At 49.3% G+C, this 25,509-nt stretch overlaps 1 protein-coding gene across 6 annotated transcripts in view; it reads right to left on the bottom strand.

Moving 5' to 3' along the window:
• GGTA1 (glycoprotein alpha-galactosyltransferase 1 (inactive)) overlaps window positions 1-25,509 on the bottom strand; it is a 72,581-nt gene that overhangs the window by 20,926 nt on the left and 26,146 nt on the right. For 3 of the 6 annotated variants that reach the window (XM_069580138.1, XM_069580140.1, XM_069580136.1), the window contains exons 2-4: window positions 15,107-15,430; window positions 12,428-12,543; window positions 1,683-1,771 (exon numbers count right to left, since the gene is read on the bottom strand). In XM_069580138.1, the coding sequence (XP_069436239.1) occupies window positions 1,683-1,762 (80 nt within the window). In that variant the 5' untranslated portion in view covers window positions 1,763-1,771; window positions 12,428-12,543; window positions 15,107-15,430. The remainder of the gene's footprint in view (window positions 1-1,682; window positions 1,772-12,427; window positions 12,544-15,106; window positions 15,431-25,509) is intronic. The other 3 variants (XM_069580134.1, XM_069580137.1, XM_069580135.1) reach the window with 1 other exon arrangement.

The raw sequence follows: 25,509 nt of genomic DNA, 5'->3' as shown, positions 1-25,509 counted from the left end.
CTGAGTGCCGAAGAATTGATGCTTTTGAACTGTGGTGTTGGAGAAGACTCTTGAGAGTCCCTTAGACTGCAAGGAGATCCAACCAGTCCATTCTAAAGGAGATCAGCCCTGGGTGTTCTTTGGAAGGAATGATGCTAAAGCTGAAACTCCAGTACTTTGGCCACCTCATGAGAAGAGTTGACTCATTGCAAAAGACTCTGAAGCTGGGAGGGATTGGGGGCAAGAGGAGAAGGGGATGACAGAGGATGAGATGGCTGGATGGCATCACCGACTCAATGGACACAAGTTTGAGTGAACTCTAGGAGTTGGTGATAGACAGGGAGGCCTGGCGTGCTGCGATTCATGGGGTCGCAAAGAGTCGGACACGACTGAACGACTGAACTGAACTGAATGTTTATCCAGGCCATCATTTTGAACTTGGGAACCTACTAAGACCATGAAGATATCAATAGTGACAAGACAGTGCTCCTGGCCCAGAGTTGTTGTACGGTGGCCTTTTTTATTTATTTGAATTTATTTCTAATTGGAGGATAATTACAATATTGTGTTGGTTTCTGCCATACATAAACATGAATCAGTCATATGTATACATATGTCCCCTCCCTCTTGAACCTCCCTCCCACCACCCATCCCATCACACCCCTCTAAATTGTCACAGAGCATTGGATTTGATCTCCCTGTGGCATCCAGCAAATTCCCACTGACTCTTTATTTTACATACGGCAATATATATTTTTCAGCGCTGTTCTCTCAGTTCATTGCACCCTCTCCTTCCCTCACTGTGTCCACAAGCCTGTTCTTTGAGTCTGCATCTCCTTTGCTGCTCTGCAGATAGTTTCATCTGCACCATCTTTCAAGATTCCATATAAAAGCGTTAATATATAACACTTGTTTCTCTCTTTCTGACTTATTTCACTATGTATAACAGGCTCTAGGTTCATCCACCTCTAGGTGTAAGGTGGCCTTTTTGAAAGAAAGGCTGAACTGTACGGATGCCTCTTTAAGTCAAAACCATTGTGCATTTTTGTAGCTGCCTGGGGAGACTTCTTTCTGTCAGAAGCCTCTCCAGCTGGAACCTCCAAGGCATTATATTTTCTCAAAACACATGAAGCAGCTCAAATATTTGAGGTGAATCCACTGATGAATTTGAAAACTCAGAAATATTTCATTCATTTTGTTTTCCAGAGTTAAAAAAAAAAAAAAAAAAACAGACAAAGCACTCAAAAGTTTAGCCAGGCACAAATGAATCACCAGCGACTCAAAGTGTATTTTGCAGCAAAAGTCAACAACTTTGAGTTGTTCCTTTGAACTTTGCAAATATTTTAGGACTGCAAAAATCAGGGTGAATTTCTCGTGGAATTCCTGTCTGAAATTTCTTAATGCAATTTCCATATCTGGTCATATTTTAATATGACATTTTGGTCTTAATAAGACCTTACTGTTTCTGGCTCTAGCCTGCCCAGAACTGCAAAGCTATATAAAAATTGAGATATTAGGAACATGGCAGGAAGAAAGATAATTAATTCCTTAGAAAGTGCTTGAAGCTCTAATGATTTTAAAGAGAGTCATTAAAGTCTAGAGCTCAGGGAAACAGGAAGGAAGAAGTCCTAATTTCAATTCAACCTGGTGACTTGGCTGATGGAGACATTCATTAACATCACTTTATCATGTTCCATAATTACCTGTGGATATATTCCCAAAACACAACAATGACAGTTGAGACAACCAGCATTGACAGAATCACTTTTCCTTTGACATTCATTATTTTCTCCTGGGAAAAGAAAAGAAGAGGGGGGAAATAGATTAAATATATCAAGAGTGGGATATGATTTTTTTCAAGAATTATTTCTACCTATGTCCTTTCTAAAAGGAAAAGGTGATGAATATTTAACAAGTGCTAAGGCACATGTTCTGGGCTTCCCCAGGGGCTCAGCAGTGAAGAATCCGCCTGCAATGCAGGAGATGCAAGTTCAATCCCTGGATGGAGAAGACCCCCTGAAGGAGGGCACGGCAACCCACTCCAGTACTCTTGCCTGGAGAATTCCATGGACAGAAGTGTCCGGTGGGCAACAGTCCATAGCGTTGCAAAGAGTTGGACACGACTGAAGCAACTGAGCAGGCACACGTGCAAGGAGAAGGTTCTACCTTAAATTGCATGGGTCTGCAACGGCAAATAGCCAATTCAATGAACTGATGGGGCTGCCTGAGTTGCGAAAGATGCTAAGGCCACTTTGAGGCTCAGAGGGAAAGTATCCTGACTGATCACAAGATCCACCATAGACATGGGAGAGGGTTTATTCATTTTTATTACAGTACAGTTACTCTAAAATGTTGTATTAGTTTTCACTATACAGTAAAGTAAATCAGCTATACATATACACATATCCCCTCATTTTTAGATTTCCTTCCCAGCTGCTGCTACTGCTAAGTCACTTCAGTCGTGTCCGACTCTGTGCGACCCCATAGACGGCAGCCCACCAGGCTCCCCCGTCCCTGGGATTCTCCAGGCAAGAACACTGGAGTGGGTTGCCATGTCCTTCTCCACTGCATGAAAGGGAAAAGTGAAAGTGAAGTTGATCAGTCGTGTCTGACTCTTAGCGACCCCATGGACTGCAGCCTACCAGGCTCCTCCATCCATGGGATTTTCCAGGCAAGGTTACTGGAGTGGGATGCCATTGCCTTCTCCGCCTTCCCAGTTAGGTCACCACAGAGCACTGAGTACAGTTCCTTGTGTTCCAGAAGGTTCTCATTAGTCATCAGGTTCTCATTAGTTATCTGTTTAATACACAGCAGGATCAGTATGTGAATACCAATCCCTCAATTCATCCCATCTCGCCCCTCCCCCACTTGATAACCTTAAATTTGTTCTCTACATCTGTGACTATTTCTACTTTGCAAACAAGTTCATCTGTACCATTTTTCTAGAGTGAGGGTTGAGCTAATGGTTCCCATGGTTGCTGGCCTCCTCTGACTCGATAGCACTAACTCTCGGCATGTGACCTTGGGGAATGATCAGTTCAATGGCTCTGCTGCCTCTGATATCCTAACTACGTGCTCCACCATTCAGAGTGGAAAGCATGCTGGTCTTTTATAATTGAGACCCAACCATTTCCCAGGTGGCCTTTCCCTCCCATACCCACACAGCTGGTGCGTAGTAGGTACATAAATATTTCTTCATTGCTGCATGAAATTGTGATCGAAGGGGGAAGGGGTGCTGGTTAGAGAACTACAGCTTGGGAAGTACTTTGATTTGGGTGGTTGGGGAAGGGCTCACTGGGCAGATGATTTTAAAGCTTCCCATGGGGTGAAGATAGGATGGAAAAGAAAGTCCCATGAGAAGGGATGAGACTATTTCAGAAATAGCATCTATACCAGGTTGATTAGAGAAAAAGCTTCCTGTGTTTGGGAAAACAAAAGCAAAAAACGTGGACAAGAAAAAAATAGTGCAGCTGTCCCACCTGAGTGAAAGAGGCGGGGTGGTGGTGGTGATGGCCAGGAGTCAGAGGGCAGGCAGGGGCAGTCAGAGGCTGGAAGGGCATGGAAAGAGGGTGGGGACCCACAAAAGCATCTGAAGCTGGAGAGTCACCCGACCCATCTTCATTCAGAGAGACCCATCTGGGCACTGGGTGTGGGGAACGGATAAAACGACAAGCTAGACCATTCTAATTGCAACAGGGGAGATGGGCTGGAGACGTCCCTGGTGGTCCAGTGGTTAAGAATCTGCCTGCCGATGCAGGGGACAAGGGTTCAATCCCTAGTCTGGGATGATCCCACATACCAGGCGCTCTGAAGCCCTCAAGCCACAACTACTGTTGAGCCTATGTGCTACAGCCACTGAAGCGCCACACGCTCAGAGCCTGTGATCCGCAACAAAAGAAGCCATCGCAATGAGAAGTCTGCCCACCACAACTAGAGAAAGCCCTTGCCTAGCAACAAAGAGCCAGGGCAACCAAAATTAAATACATGAAATTCTTTAAAAAGGGGGAGATGGGCTGGCTCAATGGTTGATTTCATTCAAAACATACTTTAGAGAGAGAATTGATAGGATTTGGCTGGTAATTTAGCCATTAGGGAGGAAGGAAGAAATAAGGTTTCTGCTTAAGCAGGTAGGTTGTAGAATTCAGTCAGATTGGTTGGAGGAGGAATAGGCTTGGAGGAAAATAATGATGAGTTCCCTCTTGGATGCATGAATTTCAAGGAGCCTGTGAACACCTGAATGGAGACTCACAGGCAAGCAGAACTCAACTCTGCAGTTCATCAGAGAAATGTGGGCAGGCTGTGCAACCGGGGGAGTGTCCATAGACCAAGGATGATATTTAACGTGAAGGGAATGAATTCAATTACCAAGGAGATAATGGAGAGAGACAAAAGGGAAGGAAGGCCCTGGGCTGAAGCTTAAAGATGGGGCGAGAAGGAGAGGACCAGCAGGTGGAGGAACCGTGAGAGTAGACAGCAGGGAGCCAGTGCCATGGCCTTGGTGAAACCACCTGTGGAGAAAATGACTGCCAACATGGAGTCAGTCAGGCTCTCCTGTCCCACCCTCTCACAGCCTCTCACCTTGTGCTCTGTAAACAACAATACTGCTGACCTTGGTAGCACTGGGCCTTCGCACCTACTTGGCCACGGGCCACTTTTGTCTGTCTTAGTTTATCGGTAGTCTTTGAAGACTTGCTGCTGCCGCTGGGAGAGAATAAACATGTCTGTAGTCCCTCCAGCTCCTCGAGTCTTCTTCCAGCTTCCCTGGTTGTGCCTTATCTACCCTGGGTCCAGTGAACCATGTGAGTGGCAAGACATCACTCCCTACCCCTAACCACCAGCGTAGTCCCCTTTCCTTCCTCCCGCTCCCCCATCACTCTGCTCATGTTGCCGCACATATCACCTTGGGAGGTGGCTCACGTGGCAACAACCACATTTGGCTCCATCACCTCTGATCATTCCTGTGAGCTTCCTGAGGGCAAAAGGGATGTCTTCTTATTTAACCCTGAATCCTCTGTGCCCTCAAAGAGCCAGAGGAGGCCATCACCTAGTGAGTGTGTGAAATAAAGTGAGAAGGCACCAAGATGGTCCTTCATGGAACAGGTTATTCTCTAACTCTTTTCAAAGAGGGTTCTGAAATGATTCCTGGCTTGGATCTCCTGTGCTCCATCACCTTTATTATTATTTCCTTTTTCCTCCCTACTTTTTAAACAACTTTTTGGCCTCACTGAGTGGTATGTGGGATCTTAGTTCCCTGACCAGTGATAGAACCTGCACCCACCCCTTGCATTGGAAGAGCGGAGTCTTAATCACTGGACCGCCAGGGATAGTCCCTTCATCACTTTTATTATTAAATCCAGTTAAAGAAGAGGAAGTGTGGGATTACCAGCCATGACATTTCTTGCTTAGAAAGTAAGCTCTGTTTGGAAATGGAAAAGCCACGGCTGAACTCAAGGTCGTAACTCACCCTCCTGCTTTCAGATACAACTGTGACCAGTGGTGTTCCACAGACCATGAGAAGATTGACCTGCTGGGCCACAGGGACACCTCAGTTTGAGCTTCTTCCTTGTGAATACCTCGTGAGCTTGTACACAGAGCCCGGGACCCAAGGCAAAGTTACAAAATGAGGAATGCTTGCAACTCATCCTGGCTACTGGGAAAAGCCACTTGATTTCTACGTCAATACCATGAGCATTGCGTGCAAGGAAAGGCCAGGGTTTGGAAACAAACAGGTCTGGACTGAGACTGTGGCCACCCCGCTCTACTGCTGTGGTCCCTCCCAGAGAAGTGCGGATGGTGATTAGAACACAGGAGTTTGGGAGTGAAGTAGGGATTTGAGACATACAAAATTGGCTAACTCCAAACACACAGCAGCTTCTCAGACCCTCATCTGACTCCAGCAAGCTCTGAAAACTGAAAGCCTGTTTATAATTCAATTGACATCCAGGCCCTAACTGATGTGAGGCTATTTATAATCTTTATCCCTCTCAGTGAGGCTGTTTAAATGTTTCTTTGTATAAATATTGATGTATTTTGTTATGTGCTGCTGCTGCTGCATTGGGACATTACATAAAATATGATAAATACTCTGCATACAAAAAAAAATTCTGAATTCCAACATATTTGGCCCTAAGGGATTCAGAAAAGGGACACTTGGACTTGTAATGGACCACATTAGATGGGTTTCCTCGTCTTTAAAATGGGGATAAAAATGGTGATGGTTGCAAGAGATGGCCTCTGTAAAATGTTTAGCATTGTGCCTGGCATCCTGTAAATGCTCAAAATTTGCCAGTTCTTCTTACTAGTGTCCATAAAACGGGCTGTTGGGAGGATCAGTGAAGAAAGCAAAGTGCCTGATACTCAGCAAAAGCTCAAAACATATTTGGGAGAAAAGAATAAGGGTTTTGGAATAAGAACATGCTAAACAATAAATGCAAATTGATGCAAATTAGGGGCTCCGAAGGTCTATCCATCTGTTCTGTGCTGCAGCCTGATTAAGAGCTCTTTGGAAAGGCCAGGCGACTTTGATTTTCTTTGATCAAGCCCCAGCCATCTGAAGCTTTATCAACCCCACCTGCTGAGGATCAAACACAAATTTTCTCACAGTGTAAGAAACATTAAACAAACAACTCTCTCGTAGAGAACACTGACACGTACATCAGGGACACGCCCTCATCCCCTCTCCAAATGCAGGTGTTTGATTTTTTTAAACTCAGAAATTAGCCCCAGAGACAACTCTTGAAGCCCATTTTTAATATTTTTCTTATTTTTTAAATTTTGGCTGCTCTGGGTCTTCCTCGTAGAGTGCAGGCTTAGTTGTCCAGCAGCTTGTGGGGCCGGCCTTAGGTCCTGGACCAGGGATCAACCATCAACCCCTGCATTGGAAGGGATTCTTAACCTGGAGATTCTTAACCACCTGACCACCAGGGAAGTCCCTTGGAGCCCATTTCTTTCTGGATCCTATAAATGACTTGAATCTGCTGACTTTTTGCTATGGTCAGGTGTCACTCTTGTTAAAAGACTCACAGTTGGAAGCTGCCCAAATGAGTCAATCTCGAGTCCTTCAGCAAAGCACCAGCGACAGAAGGGTTGGCAGGGAGACCAGTGGGTCTTTGAAAACATTTTCATTTTTCTCTCTGGATATGATGAGGCATTTGGCAGGCAATATGGTCTAAAAGCCCTTCACTGATGTGTTTGTCTCAGAATTTTCAAAACTGCGTCATTCTGAAGACTGGTAGTTGACTATCTTACCCACCAAGTAGGAAATGTGGGCTTGCTTCTAAATAGCCCATTTGAGGGGCAGAGCATAGAATTAGGCCCTGTGTGTGCTCAGTAGCGTCTGATTCTTTGTGACCCTATAGGCGGTAGCACAGCCAGGCTCCTCTGTCCATGGGATTCTCCAGGTAAGAATACTGGAGTGGGTTGCCATGCCCTCCTCCAGGGGATCTTCTCAAACCAGGGACTGAACCCGTGACCCCTGCATTGCACCCTTTCCTTGTTGCTCAGATGGTAAAGAGCCCACCTACAATGCTGGAGACCAGGGTTCAATCCGTGGGTAGGGAAGATCCCCTGGAAGAGAGCATGGCAACCCACTCCAGTATTCTTGCCTGGAGAATCCCATGGACAGAAAAGCCTGGTGGGCTACAGTCAACGGGGTAGCATACAGTTGGACACGACTGAGCAACTAACACAAACCTCCCCTGCATTGTAGGCAGACTCTTTACCACTGAGCCACCCGGGAAGCCCCTGAATTAGGCCCTACAGGTACTAACACCCTGTCTTACATGGGAGAGTGTGAGTATCTGAGTCACCTGGCCCCACCCCTCAGAGGATCTGGTTAGCCCAGCCAGGCCCAGTTCCACCTGAGCCCTCCGAGCATCTCTCAGCCCTCTTGTCAATGGTGTTTGCGATTTCTCTCTGAATCCAACCTACCACCCACACGGGCCGCTCCTGGGCCACTCCCAGAACTCAGCCCTTACCATGGCTTCCAAATAAAACCACCCGCACTCCTGGAGTATGTGCAGATGGTGCTAAAAACCCCAGTGCATTTCTCAAGGCAGGGTCACACTGTCATTTCTCCACCTTCCTTACCCCTTCCCCTGCCTCCTTTTCCGCTTCTGTTTCCCTGGAGCGTCAGACTTTTCCATGAGGCCCATAAATTAATTCTTCCACACAGATGATACACACACCCAAGGCTTGAAAGAATCTCATCATTCCACCCCATCTGGTATAAGTTCAGGTATTCCTTTCCAGCAAAACTCCTCTCTGAAGGGAAGTCTAGTGGCCCTTGTTTTCCCCATCTCACATCAGGGGGAGAGGTGAGCATCTCAGCTTAAATCACTGGGCACTCAGAAGCCCTGGAAAAGCCATTATCTGGGGCAGAGCAGGGGGAAAGTAGTGCCTTCCCGCAGGCTAAATCCTCCTCTCTGCCTGTGATTCGTCCCCCCATCCCTGGAACCCATCCCGTCCTGCAACCTTGAGCCGCAGTCACTTCTGGACCACTGCATGGGGTCAAGAGACTCAAAACGATACGTGTCAGACAGTGACAAGTGTTGCAAAAGAAACAAAGCAGGTGAGGGGGCGGGCAGTGGGGTGGGAGGGAGGGCCAGGAACTGACTATTAGTCACCCTTCGGGAAACTTCCTATCATTCATCTTCCACATCCTCCACCGTAACATTTAGATCCAGCGTTCCGGGCAGAAATGAGTCTGGCAGCTAAGGCTGTGCAGCCCTTGACGCACACCCCAGGCAAGTTCTCTGGCTCTGAGCCTCTGTTTATACAGACAAAATGGAGCTTCAAATACGCCCCCCTCTAGGGTTCTTGAAAGGACAAAAGGAGGCCATGTTTACACAGCACGTTGTGCTGGTGGGCAGTAAATGCTCCACAAATGGCAGTCGAAATGAGGACGCTGCTTTTTTTAGGGGAAAGAGTCAGAAACACGTGGCTCCATCAGAGACTGCAGGACCCGGAAGGGTCACAGGCGAGCCCTCCCTGCCCGCTGACTGATGTGCTAGTCAGCTCCACTCCCCACTGCCCCCAGCTCAGGGTCCCGCGGACATCACGTTTGCCCCATGGCTCACGATGGGGAAGGGAAGAGGAGGCTCAAATGGCACCCCCAGCGGCCACATGAAGTGGCTTTGTGAACCGAGTCATGGTTTCTCTGGCCTCAGTCTCCCCGTCCTTGAAACAAGTCCTGTGGACTTAACTTTCCACCAGTCTTTCTTGATTGACCTGGGACCTGGTGAGAAATCAGCCAGAGGGCTGGAAGTCTCATTGCCGAGGCCAGGTTCACTCAGCCACACCAAACTCATCTTTCTGCAACAGCCCCAGTTTCCTGGAAATGATGATCATGAGAGAAGACTGCCAACCAAGTCATGTTGAGTCCACAGGTCAACTGACCTGGAAGCTTAAGAAACCTCCATGTCAGGCCCCCTTGGCAAACTGGGCCTGCTCTCCCGTTGGGGTGGGGAGTGGTTAAGGTTCAAATGCTTCCCGGAATCGAGGTGCAGCCCTGTCTGGAGGAATCACACCAGTCCTGGGGCTGCAGGTGGGGCCTGGAGCCTGACCCCACTCCCTGCAGACCCAACCTGCCCCAGGTGGGCCTTGCTGAGCTCCCAGGAGCCTCCCACTGTGATCCAGAGAAGGAGCTGAACTAACTGCTGTTCTGCTCCCCACTTGGGGGTCTCAGGGGTCACGGTAATCCAGAGTTCACAGCTACCTGGTGCCCATATTCCCCCAACACAGCCTTACCACCCCATCCAGGATGGAAGAGCTGAGTTCTCTGGAGCTCTGGCTGGAGTCACCTGAGCAGGAAACTGCCAAGCGATTCACAGCCATGGCATCACCAATAACAAGCTGTGAAGCCAAAAGAAACTATTCTAAACTCGAGGTAATAAAACGCAACCTTTGACTTAACCGTGCTAGAGGCAAAACTCTAGTACTCTCGCCTGGAAAATCCCATGGACGGAGGAGCCTCGTGGGCTGCAGTCCATGGGGTTGCTGAGAGTCGGCATGACTGAGCAGCTTCACTTTCACCTTTCACTTTCATGCATTGGAGAAGGAAATGGCAACCCACTCCAGTGTTCTTGCCTGGAGAATCCCAGGGACAGGGGAGCCTGGTGGGCTGCCGTCTATGGGGTCGCACAGAGTCAGATACAACCGAAGCGACTTAGCAGCAGCAGCAGAGGCAAAAACTGATTAGTCTTCTTTTTGTCTCAATTTAAAATGATATTACAAAGTCAGCAAAGAGGCAGTCCAAGAGTTTGCAGCCAAAATATAACAGGTGCATCCGACAGCTGAGTAATACTAATCATTTTTATATTATCTTCACACTTTATTACAATGTTATTTTCTGGATTTTTTCCTATGGAGAGCATTTGTCAGTTTTTGTTACATGTTCGGATGTCTCCTCCTTTCCTAAATACGGCCAGCCTTCCATACCCATGGGTTTCATCCGCAGATTCAACCAACCACGGATCAAAAACATTAAAAAAAATTCCAGGAAAGCTTCAAAAAGCAAAACTCAAATTTGCTGCATGCAGGCAACTATTTACATAGCATTTACACTGTACTAGGTATTCTAAGTAATCTTGAGGTGATTAAAAGTAAATGGGAAGATGTATGTGGGTTGTATGTAAATACCATACCATGTTATGTAAGGGACTTCAGTGTCCCTGGATTTTGGTATCTGCGAGGGTCTCAGAACCAATCCCCAGTGGATACCAAGGGATGGCAGCATTTCCTTCCACTTTGCATTCTTTTTCCTAAAGGGAGCCTGGAAATGAAATAAGCTTCTGGCCCTGCAACACTTGGATGCCCCTCAACTGAACCAGGCCAAGGCCTGGGCTAAACGCTTTACCAGCAGTCTCTCAGGTAAGCCTCATAATGACCCCGTTAAGTCACTCTAGTATTATCCTCATTTTACAGACATGAAAATGGAGGCTCAGAAAGGTTAAGTGACTTGCCCAGTGTCACACAGCATAAAGCAGTGGGGCCAGGATTCAGGTCCAGAAAGCTGGCCTCCAGTGCTCATCCTTTTATCTCTTTTGTCCTCAGCGGACATGCAGGCTTACCCACAGATTCAGCAGCCAGGTCTCTTAGCCACATCCTTTCGTTTTCCCTTTCATGGTTGCATGAGTGGGTACATGCATGCCAAGTTGCTTCAGTGTCCAACTCTTGTGACCTTATAGACTGTAGCCCACCAGGTTCTTCTGTCCATGGGATTCTCCAGACAAGAATACTGGAGTGGGAAGCTGTGCCCTCCTCCATGGGATCTTCCTGACCCAGGAAGATGGCTCCTGCCTCTCTTACATTTCCTGCATTGGCAGGTGGGTTCCTCACCACTAATACCACCTGGGAAGCCTGCCTTTCACAGTTATCACTAAGCAATTAGCCCAAAGCTAGCCCATCACAGGCTTCCTTGGACCAGCTGGTGTGCCTAGTCGGTTCAATGCCTCTGCCATCTCCAGGTGCCTCCTGTGTACCTGGCATTTGAGCCTTCCTTACTCACTCCATCCTGTTCATCCCTCATCCTGGTCAGCGCAGCAGCTTTATAGCTGAAGAAACTGAGATTATAGCCTTTCGCAAAGGCTGAGATCGCTGGGCTTACCCTCAAGGTGGCGATGGGGGGATGCTGTGTTTGAAAAGCAGACCCTCTGCCCTCCTGGCCCAGCTCCTGGCAGGGAGGTGGTGCTGGGGGTGAGGACAGAGTTCTGCTTTTACCCTAAAATCACTCTGAACTGGTGGGCATTAGGGAGAGATGCTCCGTGTTAGAAGAAACATGGTATAATTTGTGGGGGGAAAAAAAGGCACATGGAAGTCTGTTTCCAGTTATGTTTTTCATTATAAGGGTCAAAGTAAACGCAGACAGAGGAAACTAAGAGACAAGCCTCAGACTAAATATACGACTAGCTGTTGCTCCAGTCACCACAGGCGGAACAACCTGTTTTTGCAGGGATTCTCACAATGCCCTTTCTAGAATCCCCTTCAGGAAATCTGAAGCCTGGGTCCAGCCAGCTTTTCCTTGCTGCCTGACCCAGGAATCATTGTGCAAGAGTTTTCCCAGGAGAAATAAGGCGAAGTAAATGAAGGGTCAGTGCTGCCCCGAGAGGGCTCTGCATGCACCCACAGGGAAAGCCCTCCTACCCCTGCACTGGCACTTTGAGTCCCAGAAAAACCCCAGGCTGCAGCCCCACCCTGTGAGGTCCTGCCAGGGGCAGCAAACTTCAGCAGAGCTTCCAGGGACGGAGCCAGCATCCCGCCAGCACCCACTTCTAGATCCAACGCCGGGAGAGGAGGACTTTGCTGTCTTCCAGAACGACTGGAGGATTCCAGCAAGAAGTCAGGGGGAGAGCGGGGCTCCTCCCCCGGGAGTGTCCACGCTGCAGCCGGCTCACCATACCCCCAGGGACCCCAACCCGGCAGAGGTAGATCATTCCACCGTGTCACATACCTCATCGTCTGCTTCTCTCCTCCCAGAGTAAAAGGCAAAAGTACCAAGTTCTATTGAGCTCCGTTTTGCAGAAGGAGGCAGGGCTGGGAGGAAGCGAAGGTGCAGCGTTCTGACTCCTGTCAAAAGAATAAGCAGCTGTTTCAGGAAGAGGGGTGGGCGGATCCTGTAGCCGTCAGGGGCTTTGTTCCTTGCTGATCCTGGGAAGTGGGCTGTTTATCAGGCCTGTTGACTCAGAGCTGCATGCCAAAAGCAGAGACGTTCCTCGTTCCTCTCTCGGTGCCCAGGAAGGGCCCAGCCTCCCTCACCAAGCGAAACTACAGGTCCAAACTCGGCCTGGCGTTGGAGGAAGGAAAGCCACCACCCTCAGGACAGACAGCAGCGTCACCCACTCCTGGGCGAAAAAAAGAACCATTCTGAACCCAAACAACCCAAGTGACAACCACCAGGAACAGCTGGTGGAGAATTTAAAAAGAAAAAAAAAACAAAAACAAAAATGCAGAGGGGTGGCTGAAGGAGCGGGTCCTCAAGACTCCTAGCTGAAAGGCTGCCCAAACATCCCTCCACGTGGAGCCTCTCCCCCACATCCTGTAAGCTTTCCGTTTGTCTGAACACTATTTTAATAGAAGGTACTGAGATCTCCCGCATCATGAGCTGAGCTTTAAGAACTTTAAAAAGGTCACTGAGGCCCAGCCCTGCTCTTTGACTGAATAATGCTTAACCCTTCCCACACCCCACTCCTGATCCCGAAATAGAATTATCCAAATGGAAGGGACCTCACAGCGGTCCTTTCAACAATTTTCAAATGTTGCATAGCTAAAGCTTTTTTATTTTTAAGAAAAACAAAACAATAATCACATGCTGTCATTCTCAAAATCCTACTATGTAAAACAGGACACAGGGGGCTTTGGCTGATGCAGAGAAATGAAGCTTAAAACCCTCCTACCCATCCCTTCCAAGTGGACTCAGATACCTCCTTGGGAGTACAGACTGGGCACCCAGACAGACTATGGAAAGGGGAACAAAACCAGACAGAGGCCAAGGACTACCCACCCCAGCCTCCAACGCACGCCTGCCTAATTCAGCCTCTTCCTCCTGTTTTCCGGAGGAAATTTCAAGAGGTGTGACAAGAGCGAGCCCACCACAGTCTGCAGGTCTAGAAGTCCTGCTTAACTACTTGTTCAAATCCTTCCTGCTGGCATCTACTACAACCAAGCCAACCACCTCTTACGAGCCTATCATTCCACCCCAAGTTCGTACCCTCAAAGAAAGTGCACATCAGCTCACCCCGAGACGTGGACTAAAACATTCAGAGCGCGTGGAAAACTGGAAACGACCCCACTGCCCACCATCGGACAGATCAGGTGTCACCAAGTGTGGGCGTCCATGTACATCAGGGAGAAGGAACCTGCTGCAGCCACTGACATCACCAGGATGCAGCTCCCACACACAGAGCACTGAGTGAAAGAAACTCTGGACGGATTCCATTTGTTTACCATTCAGAGGTGAAATCAAGCCTTGGTGCTAAAAGTCAGAGTTGGGGTGGGCGAGACTAGGAAGGGACCCCGAGGGAGTTCCCAGGGGGCTGGTCAAGTCATTTCTTGAGCCGAGTAGTGGTGACACAGGTGTGTGTCCACTTTGTGAAATTCATCACAAACGTGCCTTTTCTGTGTATATATGAAGAGCAAATATGAACAGAAACCTTCCTGCTGGAAACTGCCTTCGCTTGGGCGTTCTGGCTTCCCCTGACTCGGGCTCGCAGGACGTAGGGTCCTGGGTAGAGCTGCAGTTTCCTTCTCTGGGGTTCAACACCCCAATTCTGAGCACCATGGAGCACCTCTCTACAGGCTCAGAGAAAGTTTGCGGTTGTAAATGATCCAGGCATCTGGACCGTGGTCAGTGGACAAAGGAAAGGGGGACAGCATTTAGAGGCTAAGGAGCTGGGCCAAGACAGATCAGTCCTTCCGGCAAGCAGCCCCCGATCACATGGTCTCCCCCTTTACTGTTTACAAAACAGCCTCTCCCTTTCTCTCGGTGGGTCCTCAGGCTCACCCACCCCGTGGTCAGGAAAGGGAGAGAGGCTCTGAGACCTCCATGACTTACTCAAGGTAACCAGCCGGTGGGTCTTTGCTGCCCTTCCTCCTGATTTGCCTCCGGGAGGACTCTCTCCAGGTTATGGAATCAGAGTCTCCAGGTGGGTTATCTACAGAGCATATAAAACTGGAAGGCAAAAGATTCATCTTCCAGGAGATCCAACAGGATCTTTCTTTTTCCCTAAAGCAACCTGAGGCTAAGGACTCTCGAAACAATGGAACGCATACCTGTGGTCATTCTTTAATTGGGAGGCAGGAAACTAGAGCAAGTAAGCCTCAGGCCATGTCGCTCCACTGATCAAAGGAGGCCAGAGGCTGTCCAGGTAAGAGCCTGGAACCATTCCCAGCCAGGCTGACTAATCTCATCACTCAGTAAATCACTAAGGCCCCTTCCAACCCTGATAGTCCAGGGCCTGTCAGATGACAGCCAGCATTGAGTGACTGTCTCTTGGCCACACCCCGAGTCAAAGGATCACAGGGCCTCAAAGCTGCGGCCAATGTAAATAGGTGCAGCCCAGGCGCCCTAGCTTCACATCCCAGACCCCTTTCAGCTGGGAAACACGAAAGTCCAGATCCCCACCGTGCTTACCTCTGGGAGCACGAGGATTAAGTGTTCCCGGGAAAGCTTGCTGTAGACACAAAGGGCACAAGCTATTGCTATTTGTTTAACCCTAAATGTGTTCCGGGCAGTTATAAAAGACATTCTTGGTGATGCTTGTGACTGATGGAACAATCTGGTTGGTTTCCTCTTCTGTGTGTTGGAGATAATCACAGTCCCCACTTCTCAAGGTGGGCGAGGAGCTTCCAGCATGGTGGTTCTGAATGCGGACTCTGGGTCCAAGCTGCCTGGGTTTGAGTCCCCCTGTATGCTGTGCAATCCTGGGCAACTTACTTAACTTCTGTGTTTCTACAGCTGTAAGATAGGGATAATAGCAGTTGGGTGGTAGCCGGCACATATAAAGGTATAGACGTGCATATTACCCATTATTGCAAGAATTAGGGAACTACTCCTTGGAAAGCGCTTGAGGTTCTCAACCGCCCACAGACTCTAGTGTTCAATTAATCCAAGGTTGCTGCTCCCACAGCTTTACATCAGATAAAGTAGCCCGGCGGGTGGGAGAAAGGTAGGGAAGGAGAGGTTCTGGCCCAATGTCCCATTATCATTAAGCATTGCCATACACCTGTGAGCATCAGCGCTGAAATGGTCCTGGTGGAAGCCCACACAATAAATAACTGCAATTAGGAGGGTTTGTACCTGCAAGTCTACTTCCTTGAGAAGAGCTGGGGAAAATGAAATCATGATGACTCTTTCCAAGCAACACCGAGCCAACCTGCTTGAGATCTGCCTCCATCCCACCTAACTCCAGGACAGATGCCACCGAAGCCATGCTAGAGCCCGCCCTCTTCCTCTACAAGCTTCCATCGTGAGCCTCAGCCTTCTCCCCTGGCACCAGGAAGTCCTTCTGTGAAGCTAACCTCAGTTCTTCATGCTGTAGGTCAGACGCTTTCTAGAGAAGGGAGATGCTGGCTTTGTTGACAGCTTGGAAGATGGGAGGAGCTCCCACCAAGGGGCAAGGTCCAGGTACTGATGGCAGCCTGGGTTTGAGCTTCCGACAAAGAGGAAATCCCCTCCCCCTCCACCCTCCCTCAGTTCTCACCGCTTCCTCAGGCTGATGACCCCAGACGGAAGTGAAAAAGCAACACCTGATCATTCTTATCACAATCTGGCAATGGGTGCGAGGGGGTGCCCTCCCCCCGACCCCCTAGAAATTCTCACCCCTCCCTGACCAGAGAGTCTTGAAGCCAAGTAGGACAGCACCATTCCTCAGAGCCGAACCGCTTCCTGAACAGGTGAAGACTTCAGCAGCCCTCAAGGTCAAAAAGTCACGCCCTGTTTAGAGCTCACTGCAGAGCTCTACAAATACCCAGATAGCTTTCACACAACCCTAGAGGAAAGTAGGGTAAAGATCACAGTCCCAAGTTGTAAGGAAGGAAACTAAAGCAAAATAAGAACCTCACAGAATTGTGTGGTCTGAGTCATCAACCCTGAAATGGAAGACAAGCTTGAGGTTTTTCCATAATTTCATCGCACCTCAAATTCTTATATCCCTGGTGATGGTGAAGCCAGACCAAGTTGGGGATGTTAATGGATCCCCATTAGAATGAGGCAGAGGCTGTGAACCTAATATCACTGGAACCCAAGAGCTACTGGGGTGCAGGGGTGGCTTGTCTTCATCTTGGTCACTTCTGGGTTTTCCCAGTACCTGGATCAGCACCTGGTACCTATCACCCAGTACCTGGCACCTATTAGAGGCTCAATAGATATTTGCTGAATGAATGCTGAGTGGAAGCCAGGGTGACGGAAGTGTGTGACTTTGACTGGGTATAATGCAATAGGAAACAATGGGGTCTGCAGAAAACTGGGGAACTTCTGCCCGAATCAGATCAAAATCAAATTTTCAAAATAGAGAAAAAATAATGGGACTTCCCTGGTGCTCCAGGGGTTACAACTCCATACTTCCACTGCAGGGGGCCTGGGTCCAACGCCTGGCTGGGGAACTAAGCTCCTGCAAGCTGCCGAGTGTGGCCAAAAATAAAAAATAAATAAAAAGAGAAAAAACAAACCCTGCATCTAAACAGAACTTCTGATTCCGGAATGTGATATATTGGCCGTGAGGACTCCTGTTTTAAAGAAAATCATTTTGTACCAGAAGCTAAAAGTACTGTTTGAACCCTTTCTCTGCCATCACCAGACTGTGTGACATAGACGTGTCCGGCTTCCTTCTCTGTGCCTCTGTTTTCTCATCTGTGGAGTACAGGTCCTCCCAGTCCAACTCTGCCTTGCCTGGGCCTGAGTCTGGGGTACAGCTGTGAATTGGGCTCCTATAGAAATCTGACTGGGGCAATCTCAGAAGGCTTCATCGAGGAGGTGATGTGACTGGCCCTTTTCAGATGGACATCTCCTGCCTCCTAGGGACGTGGTGAGTCAACATGAACAGGCTCTTTCTTGTGCATTCCTCTCTTTCTTGTCACTCAAGAGAGGCTGGAAAACTAAGCTGCGGGGGGAGGCAGGCAGCCCAACCCTTCAGGATGTGTAAATCCTCTTCTGCTCAAGCCCTGTTCTCCCAGGGTCCTGGGGTCATCTTATGAAAGACTAGCTCCGGCTTTTGGAGGAGGCGAGGGGTGGGGGGAAGGTGGCTAGGATGCCAGAGGATTGCTAGCCCACTCAGGAGCCCCACTGAACCCTCCCAAGGTGAGGGCCCAAACAAACCAGTGAAAGAAAAAACAGAGCACAATCCTGGCCCTGAAACAGAGAAGAGAGAAGAGCAGAAGTGGGGGAAATAGCTTTTGAGAGAGGAGACTCGGAATCTGGTAGGGCCCCAGAGAAGTCTCTCCCACCCTGGCTCACTGCAAGGCCAGGTGAGAACTAAAGCAGGCATGAAGATAAGGAGGATGCTCAGGCCCGCCCCTCCCCAGCCCCACCCTGGAAACAGTTCTTTCCCAAGAGCCTGTGCAAGGGGGTGGTTTGCAGTGAAGAGAGTTTTTTAAAAACTGAGGTCAATACCAATAATACCAGCAGAGAAAAGAAAGCCCAGGAAAGTGCTTTATAAATCCAGTGACATGGTTCCACAGGCCATGTGGCCCCAGGCACATTCTTTGTCCCTATCTGGGCCTCACACCCTGTGTGGGCGCTGACGAAGCTGAGGCTGAGCTTTCCCAGGATCCTGTGGCTCCTTGGCGGGGACCCACGTGGGCTTGGTGGCTGTGGAAGGCCTGTTCTCACTTGCTCTGCAAAGCTGGCTGATGAACGCGCAGCCTTCAGAGCTGAGAGCTCAATGCCACCTCCTCTGAGATCCACTTCCTGGCCAAGGCTGACTCTCTCTCCCAAATTCCCTCTGCCCTTGTATGGCCTGCTTGGAGCAGGTTGCTGTGTGTGTGTGTGTGTGTGTGTGTGTGTAACAGGTTGCTCTGTGTGTGTGTGTGTGTAACAGGTTGCTGTGTGTGTGTGTGTGTGTGTCCATATGGAGCAGGTTGCTGTGTGTGTGTGTGTGTCCATATGGAGCAGGTTGCTGTGTGTGTGTGTGTGTGTCCATATGGAGCAGGTTGCTGTGTGTGTGTGTGTGTGTGTGTGTGTGTGTGTCCATATGTCATCTTACCTTCCATGTGCAAGTTCTCAAGGGCAGCAGGGAGCTCTGCTTTGACCCAAGGTCCCTGCTAGTCCTCGCACAGGGTCTGGTACAGAGGAGGGCCTGACGATGGGTGGGCTCATGGACAGATAGACAGATGGTCAGCATACGAGCTTCCTAGGGCTTCCGTAAGACCATACCACAGACCGCGTGGCTTAACACAACAGAAGTTTATTCTCTCACAGTCATAGAGGCCAGAAGTCCAAAGTCAAGGTGTCGGCAGAGTTGGTTCTTTCTGAAGGTTATGAGGGGGAATCCATCACGCCTAACTCGCAGCTTCTGGTAGCAGTCACTGGCATTTCTTGTGTCTTGTTGTTCAGCTGCTAAGTCATGTCCAACTCTGTGACTGTAGCACACCAGGCTCTTCTGTGCTCCACCGTCTCCCAGAGTTTGCTCAAATTCATGTCCACTGAGTCGGTGATGCTATCTAATCTCATCTCATCCTCTGTCACCCCTTCTCCTACTGCACTTCAGTCTTTCCCAGCATCAGGGTCTTTTCCAGTGAATCAGCTTTTCACATCAGGTGGCAAAGATACGGAGCTTCAGTTTCAGCAACAATCCGTCCAATGAATATTCGGGGCTGATTTCCTTTAGGACTGACTGGTTGGATCTCCTTGCAGTCCATGGGACTCTCGAGAGTCTTCTACAGCGCCGCCGTTTGAAAGCATCCTGGTGTCTACGTTGTGTCCATTCCTGCATGGTTATGGAGCCACAGAGTGTTCTTCGCGTGCGTCTGCATCGTGTCCAAGATTCCTTCTTCTTATAAGGGCACTGGTCATTGGTTTGGAGCCCACCCAATTCCAGGATGACCTCATCTGAATTTGAGTCATCTACAAAGAATCTGTTTCCAAAAACTCATAGCCATAGGCACTTGGGGTTAGGACTTGAACACATCTTTTTGGAAGACTCGACTCTATCCACTAGAGACAGTTACCTAAATAGTTATTGGTTGGGAGCCTGTAAACACTAGCAGAACCACCCATGGAGGCGGAAACCCCGTACATAATTACAGAGTTGAAAGCAACAGTTGGAGGTGGGCGGGGAGGTGGAGGTGGTCTTTAGAAAGAGGAAAGTAGATAGAATCCTTAGAGCATCTCTGTTTGATCAGGATTGTAGGAAGAAGAGAAATGCTGCCCTGGGACAGGCTCTGTGGGATGCCCCAGAAAGATGCTACAGGCCTGTCAGTATTCAGCTCTAGGCATCACTGAGATGTGAGTGGATAAGATCACCTTGCGAGGAGAAGGATGTGAAAGAAGAGCTTCCCGGGGCAGCTGGCATCAAGAACACATGGATGCTTGCAGCTGGGCACCGAATTGCAGTGGCTCAAGGAATGAACCTCAGGTGAGGAAGTGATGTCAGTGAGTGCAAGGACCTCTCGCCAGCAGCTTGCCTTGGGAAGGGCTGGAGAGAGGGTCCAATTAGAAAGGCCATGGAGAAAAAGGGAAATACTCATGAGTACACTGCTGACCCTGAAAAACTCGTGATGAGACAGAGACAAGGGGAGAAGCGTTTGAAGATTCATAGGAGGGAAAGGACGGGTACCAAAGATCAGCTCTGCAAGGAGGATGCAGGAGTGTAGGGGACACGGGGAGCACCAAGACAGGCAGAAGGTGCTTCCCCTTGTGCAAAAAGTGAAGAGACAGAATGGGTGGGCTGGTGATCCGGTGCAGGGGGTTGGGGGGGAGTGGGAGGCAAAATGGGAAGTTGAGAAGCCCCAATCCAGAATAGCTGAAGTGTGGAGGATGAAGGAGGCAGAATGGGGTTGGGGTGGGGGCAGAGAAGCTGGAGGGCCGAGCTGAATCTCATCACCACCAGCCTCGAACCTGAGGAATCTGCATTTCCTCCTGAAGGTACTAGGGAATCCTTGAATGCTGTTAGGCAAAGAGAGCTACAACGATTCGCTTTTTAGAAGACTTTTTTGGCTGAAGGATGAGGGTCGGTGGAAGAAGTTAAATCTCCAGGCAGGGAGCTCAGCCAGGAGGTGGCCGGCCAATGTCCAGGGGGAATGTGGAGACCTAATGCCATGGGGAGAGCTGAGAGATGAGAAAGAAGCGGCATCTTGAGACCTTGGGTTATAAGAATTGAATTCTCTTTCAAAATTTGTTTCAATGTCACGTTCTTGGAGCGACGAGATGGTCCTGCATTTTAGATTACTTTCCTTTTGTAGGTAACTTATTTTTCCTTTAACTTTCTTTCTTCCTTGACCAGAACGTCAACTCTACTGGCAGATAAATCTGTATGTTTTATACCAATAAGGAACTGTCTATTACAGCACCTGGCACTCAGTACAACTTTGTAAGCTGAAACAAAGGCATGCCTTTGAAACCAGGCATGCCTGGTATAGGGCTTGGCCCCTAAGTGTTCAATACATATTAACTATGGTAATAATAATAAGAATATGTGTATATGTTAGTCGCTGAGTCTTGTCAGATGCTTTGCGACCCTAGGGACTGTAGCCCACAAACCTCCTCTGTCCATGGAATTCTGTAGACAAGAATACTAGAGTGAGTTGCCATGCCTTTCTCCAGGGGATCTTCCCAAACCAAGGGATAGAACCTGGGTCTCCTGCATTGCAGGCAGATTCTTTACTGTCTGAGCCACCAGGGAAGCCCCAGTAACAAGAATAACAGTGAGCCATGGGATGAAGGGAGTGAGACGAGTCTAGTTCAGTGTGACTCAGTGTGGCTAGAATAAGCAGCAGCCTCAGCATCACCTGGCAGCTTGTTAGAAACGTGGAGCATCACGTCCACTCAGCTCTAACCAAGCAGGATGCCCAGGGTGGGGCCCAGGAATTTGTCTGCAGGTGATCCGGAAACCCAGCTAGTCCCCAGGTTTCTGGCTGGTACAGGAGATGAGATGGAGAGGAGGGGTTGGAAGGAGGGGGCACTGGTGCTCGGTTCTAGAAGCACTGAGTTTGAAGAACCTGCCAAAGCCAGCTCAGTAACATTGTTATGGAGAGAGAGCCTGGGCAGAGCCCGATTTGGGAGCTGCCAGCGTGCAGGCAAGAGCCAGCAGGTCTGCTGTGCACCAAGGGAAGGGAGCGCTGAGTGACAGCGGGGAGTCCTGAAGGGGCGTGTGAATGGGCACAGCCCTGAAACCTGAGGGGCAGAGCCGAGAGGCAGGACAGTCAGGCACCAAAGCTGTGGGGAATGCTCGAGAAGCCACATCTGAATTTTCAGCTCAGCACCACCCACTGATACCCCTGCGACTGCCTCTGGCCCCACGTGCCCCTGGAAGAGGGAAGGTCGTGCTCCCCTGGCAAGGGTGCTGCTGTCTCAGAATCCCATGGAGTGGGGCAAATGGAATGGTGGCAATAGACAGACAGGGGTCCGATTCTAAGCAACTCCTTGGGTTTGCCTCAGCGTCCCCCCCACCACCACCACTAACCCTCCCCATTAGATGAAAAGGTAGGAGCTGTGTCTCCCTGACTCTGCATTGCCTGCCAGCTCCGGGGGCTCATGGCACCCTTGTGTCCAGCCACAGACTCTGGGTGAAGAACCCCCGGATGGGCGCAGCTGGTGTATCCAGAGTATGTAATGAGGCTCCAGAGACCAGAGCCAGAGGGGAGAGCACAGCCTTGGATGGAGGGAGGGGTGCCCTGGGGCCAACTGGTGTGCCAAGTCCCAAGCTCTACCAGGCTCCCATCGGAACAACTGAGTGCTCAAGTCCCAAGGAAGCCGCCTCCTCTCTCTCAGCCAAGATGGGAGGCCCTGGAACCAGCAAGGGGCCGATGCATGGGAAAAAGAGAAAACTGTCAGGGGCCTCTGCCTATTTCCTGTTCTCCCTCCTAGAGGCAGATCCCCCCTTCTTAAAGGGCCAGTCCCCACCAGTCCCAGGCTGCTGGTCCCATATGCTCCCCTCGCTGGCTGACAGCACGGTCTTCCAAGTGACATGGACAGGGACGTAAACAAGTCACTCTTCTCAGCTTTCCTCTCCCCCACGTCCTGCTAACCCAGCCTCTCTCCCAAAGGTGGTCACACCATTTATAGCATCCATGCCCGACTGCCTCTGCTTGAAGACTTCCAGTGATGAGAAGGCTTCACCACCAACCCGAGTAGTCTGGTCCGTCTCTGGACTGTTCTGATTGATTCTAAGACACATCTTTTCAGTAGAGCTGAGTCCTCCTTCCCAGAATCTTATTATTAGTAAATAAAACTGCCTTTCATTTACACATACTGTCTCATTGAATCCTATTTTCATAAGTGTTAGTTGCTCAATCGTGTCCGACTCTTTGCAGCCCCGTGGACTGTAGCCTGCCAGGCTCCTCTGTCATGGGATTCTCCAGGCAAGAATACTAGAGTGGGTTGCCATGCCCTTCTCCAGGGGATCTTCCTGACCTGGGATCAAACCAGGGTCTTCCACATGGCAGGCAACTGTCTGAGCCACCAGGGAAGCCCCGCAATCAGTAAAGAGCCCTCTGTTTCCCAGACAGGGAATCCAAAGCTCAGAGTCAAGTAATATGGCAAGATCGTAGAATCAGTAAGTTCCACCTGCCTCGCCACTGAACCTAACAGCTCCTCACAGACAGGGCCCCTGACTCTTCCCTCTGCAAGCCGAACATCATCTCCCCTGGCACACTTCAGGAAAGCCATGCCCACTAGCATTTACAGCATCGTCAGCAAATGCTTGAAAGGCAAGTACTTAGTCCTGAGACTGTTGGGGCTGGGCTGGGCACAGACTAAACGGCATCCACTCCCTGCACTTGTTAAGTGCAAGTCTGGCGGGAGGGACACGTGTGCCCACAAACGCCCAATGCTCTCTGCAGACCTCAGCTCCTGCCGCTGTGTTAACCAGGCGGGGGCTAGCACAGGGCCAGAGCAGCAGAGGTGTCCCGGGGGTTAAGTCACTGCTCCATCTGCCCCATCTCCTGGTCTTCTGTTCTATTTTACCACCCTCCTATTTTTACCACCTGGTCTCTACCTTTTCATAGCCACCCACCCTCCCAACCTGGTGTGGGTAGTTTCCCAGAGCCTGTAAGATCAAGATGCTTTCCCTACCACAGTTCTGATCTGCACGTGTTGTGAACAAGTAACAGGTCATCATTTTCATGCCCCATTCACTCTCAAAGATGTGCAGGTTTGGAGGATAAATCACAGGGTCGTTTCATGTAAAAACAGCTCAATAAAAGAAAAAGGGTTCAATGAAGCCCCCTCGGACACTTGAGGATTCAAGGCTTGTGTTGACTATCAACCCGTGCCTTAGGTTAGCCTCTCCAGCAGCCAGACTCTTTCCTGTGGCTATTTTTGCAATCCAGGAGGTGGTACAAGCCCAGTCTCTCCCCAACCCCACGCTACCCCCCTCTAGCCTGGGGCTAGAATCATCTCAGCTTGCCCTGCCTCCCCTCTGTAGGCCAGGAAGTATTAAGAGTCTAAGAATTTACCAGAAAATCCTGAGGTTGCTTTGTCTTGGGCTTCCCCCACACACACTAGATTTTTTTTCTTACAGTAAGTTGGCTTGAGCATAAAAGCCTGTCCAAGAATTAATCTGTAGTGACGAGGTTCCAGGAACCCTAGTGAGAAGTTAAACAACTACAAAATCAAGAAAATCTCTTAACGGAGCCCATAGCAGAGATGACTTTTCTTCTGCCTGTTCTTGGAATGAGCCAGGCCTGCTTAAATTCCAGCTGCCCCTCACCCCCCGACTTTCTTGCTGTGTGGCCCTGAATAAGTCACATCACTTTCTGAGCCTCAATTTGCTCATCTATAAAAATAGGGATAATAATTTACTACTCCTTAAGTCGTTAAAAGGTGAAGAATAACATCTGTAAAGTTCCTGGTACCTCGTAGTACTTAGAAAAAGGCAACTTGTATTATTATTAATATCATGAACAGACAAGCACTGTTCCTATCTCATCATAGTAGCGGGAGGCAGTATAGCATAATGGTTAGAGCCTGCATTTGAATGAGTCTGGTCTGAGCATTGACTAAATATGTCACCCCGGGCAAGTCATCTGACCTCCTGGGACTTGGTTTCTCTCCTCTGTAAATGAGAATGTCTCTCTTTTTGTTGTTGCTGCTTAGTTGCTAACTTGTGTCCAACTCGTAGTGACTCCATGGACTGCAGCACACCAGGCTTCCCTGTCCTTCACTATCTCCCAGAGTTTGCTCAAATTCATGTTCATTGACTTGATGATGCTATCTAACCATCTTATTCTCTGCTGGCCTCTTCTTTTGCCTTCAATCTTTCCCAGCATCAGGGTCTTTTCCAATGAGTAGGCTCTTTGCATCAGGTGGCCAAAGTACTGGAGCTACAGCTTCAGCATCAGTCCTTCCAGTGAATATTCAGGGTTGATTTCCTTTAGGATTGACTGATTTATCTCCTTGCAATCCAAGTGTCAACTACAAATTGGCAGTTATCAAGAGCACTGCCAACCACTGAGCAACAAAGGCATTTGCCATCTGCCTCTAGGGAAATGGAACCCCATGAGGCTATAGCTATTGACCTGCAACAGCCCCTGAGGGGGTTCAGGGTGGAGTGAGATGCCCTCTGCTCCAGGGAATCTGGTGGGATAGGTCTCTAGGTAGTTGTATGTTTTTATGAACAGATTTTATGATCTCAATCCTTGCATCTCCTCATATCTAGAGAAGCACTAAATCCCTTCATGGTGACATCAGATCCTCATGACTAGCAAAAACCCTTTTGTAAAATAAGTGCTTAATGGTATGGAACTCCGCCTTCACCAAAACCTTACCTATTGACCTTCCCCGACTGCCGCTTTGGAGCAGTCTCTCAGGACTATCTGAGGTGCTGCTCCCCGAGCTGCAGTCCTCATTTTGCCCCAAATAAAGCTTAACTTGCAGCTTTC

This window comes from Ovis canadensis, chromosome 3, assembly GCF_042477335.2.
Source record: "Ovis canadensis isolate MfBH-ARS-UI-01 breed Bighorn chromosome 3, ARS-UI_OviCan_v2, whole genome shotgun sequence".
Taxonomy (NCBI): Eukaryota; Metazoa; Chordata; class Mammalia; order Artiodactyla; family Bovidae; genus Ovis; species Ovis canadensis.
This window is presented reverse-complemented; position numbering and strand designations above follow the sequence as displayed.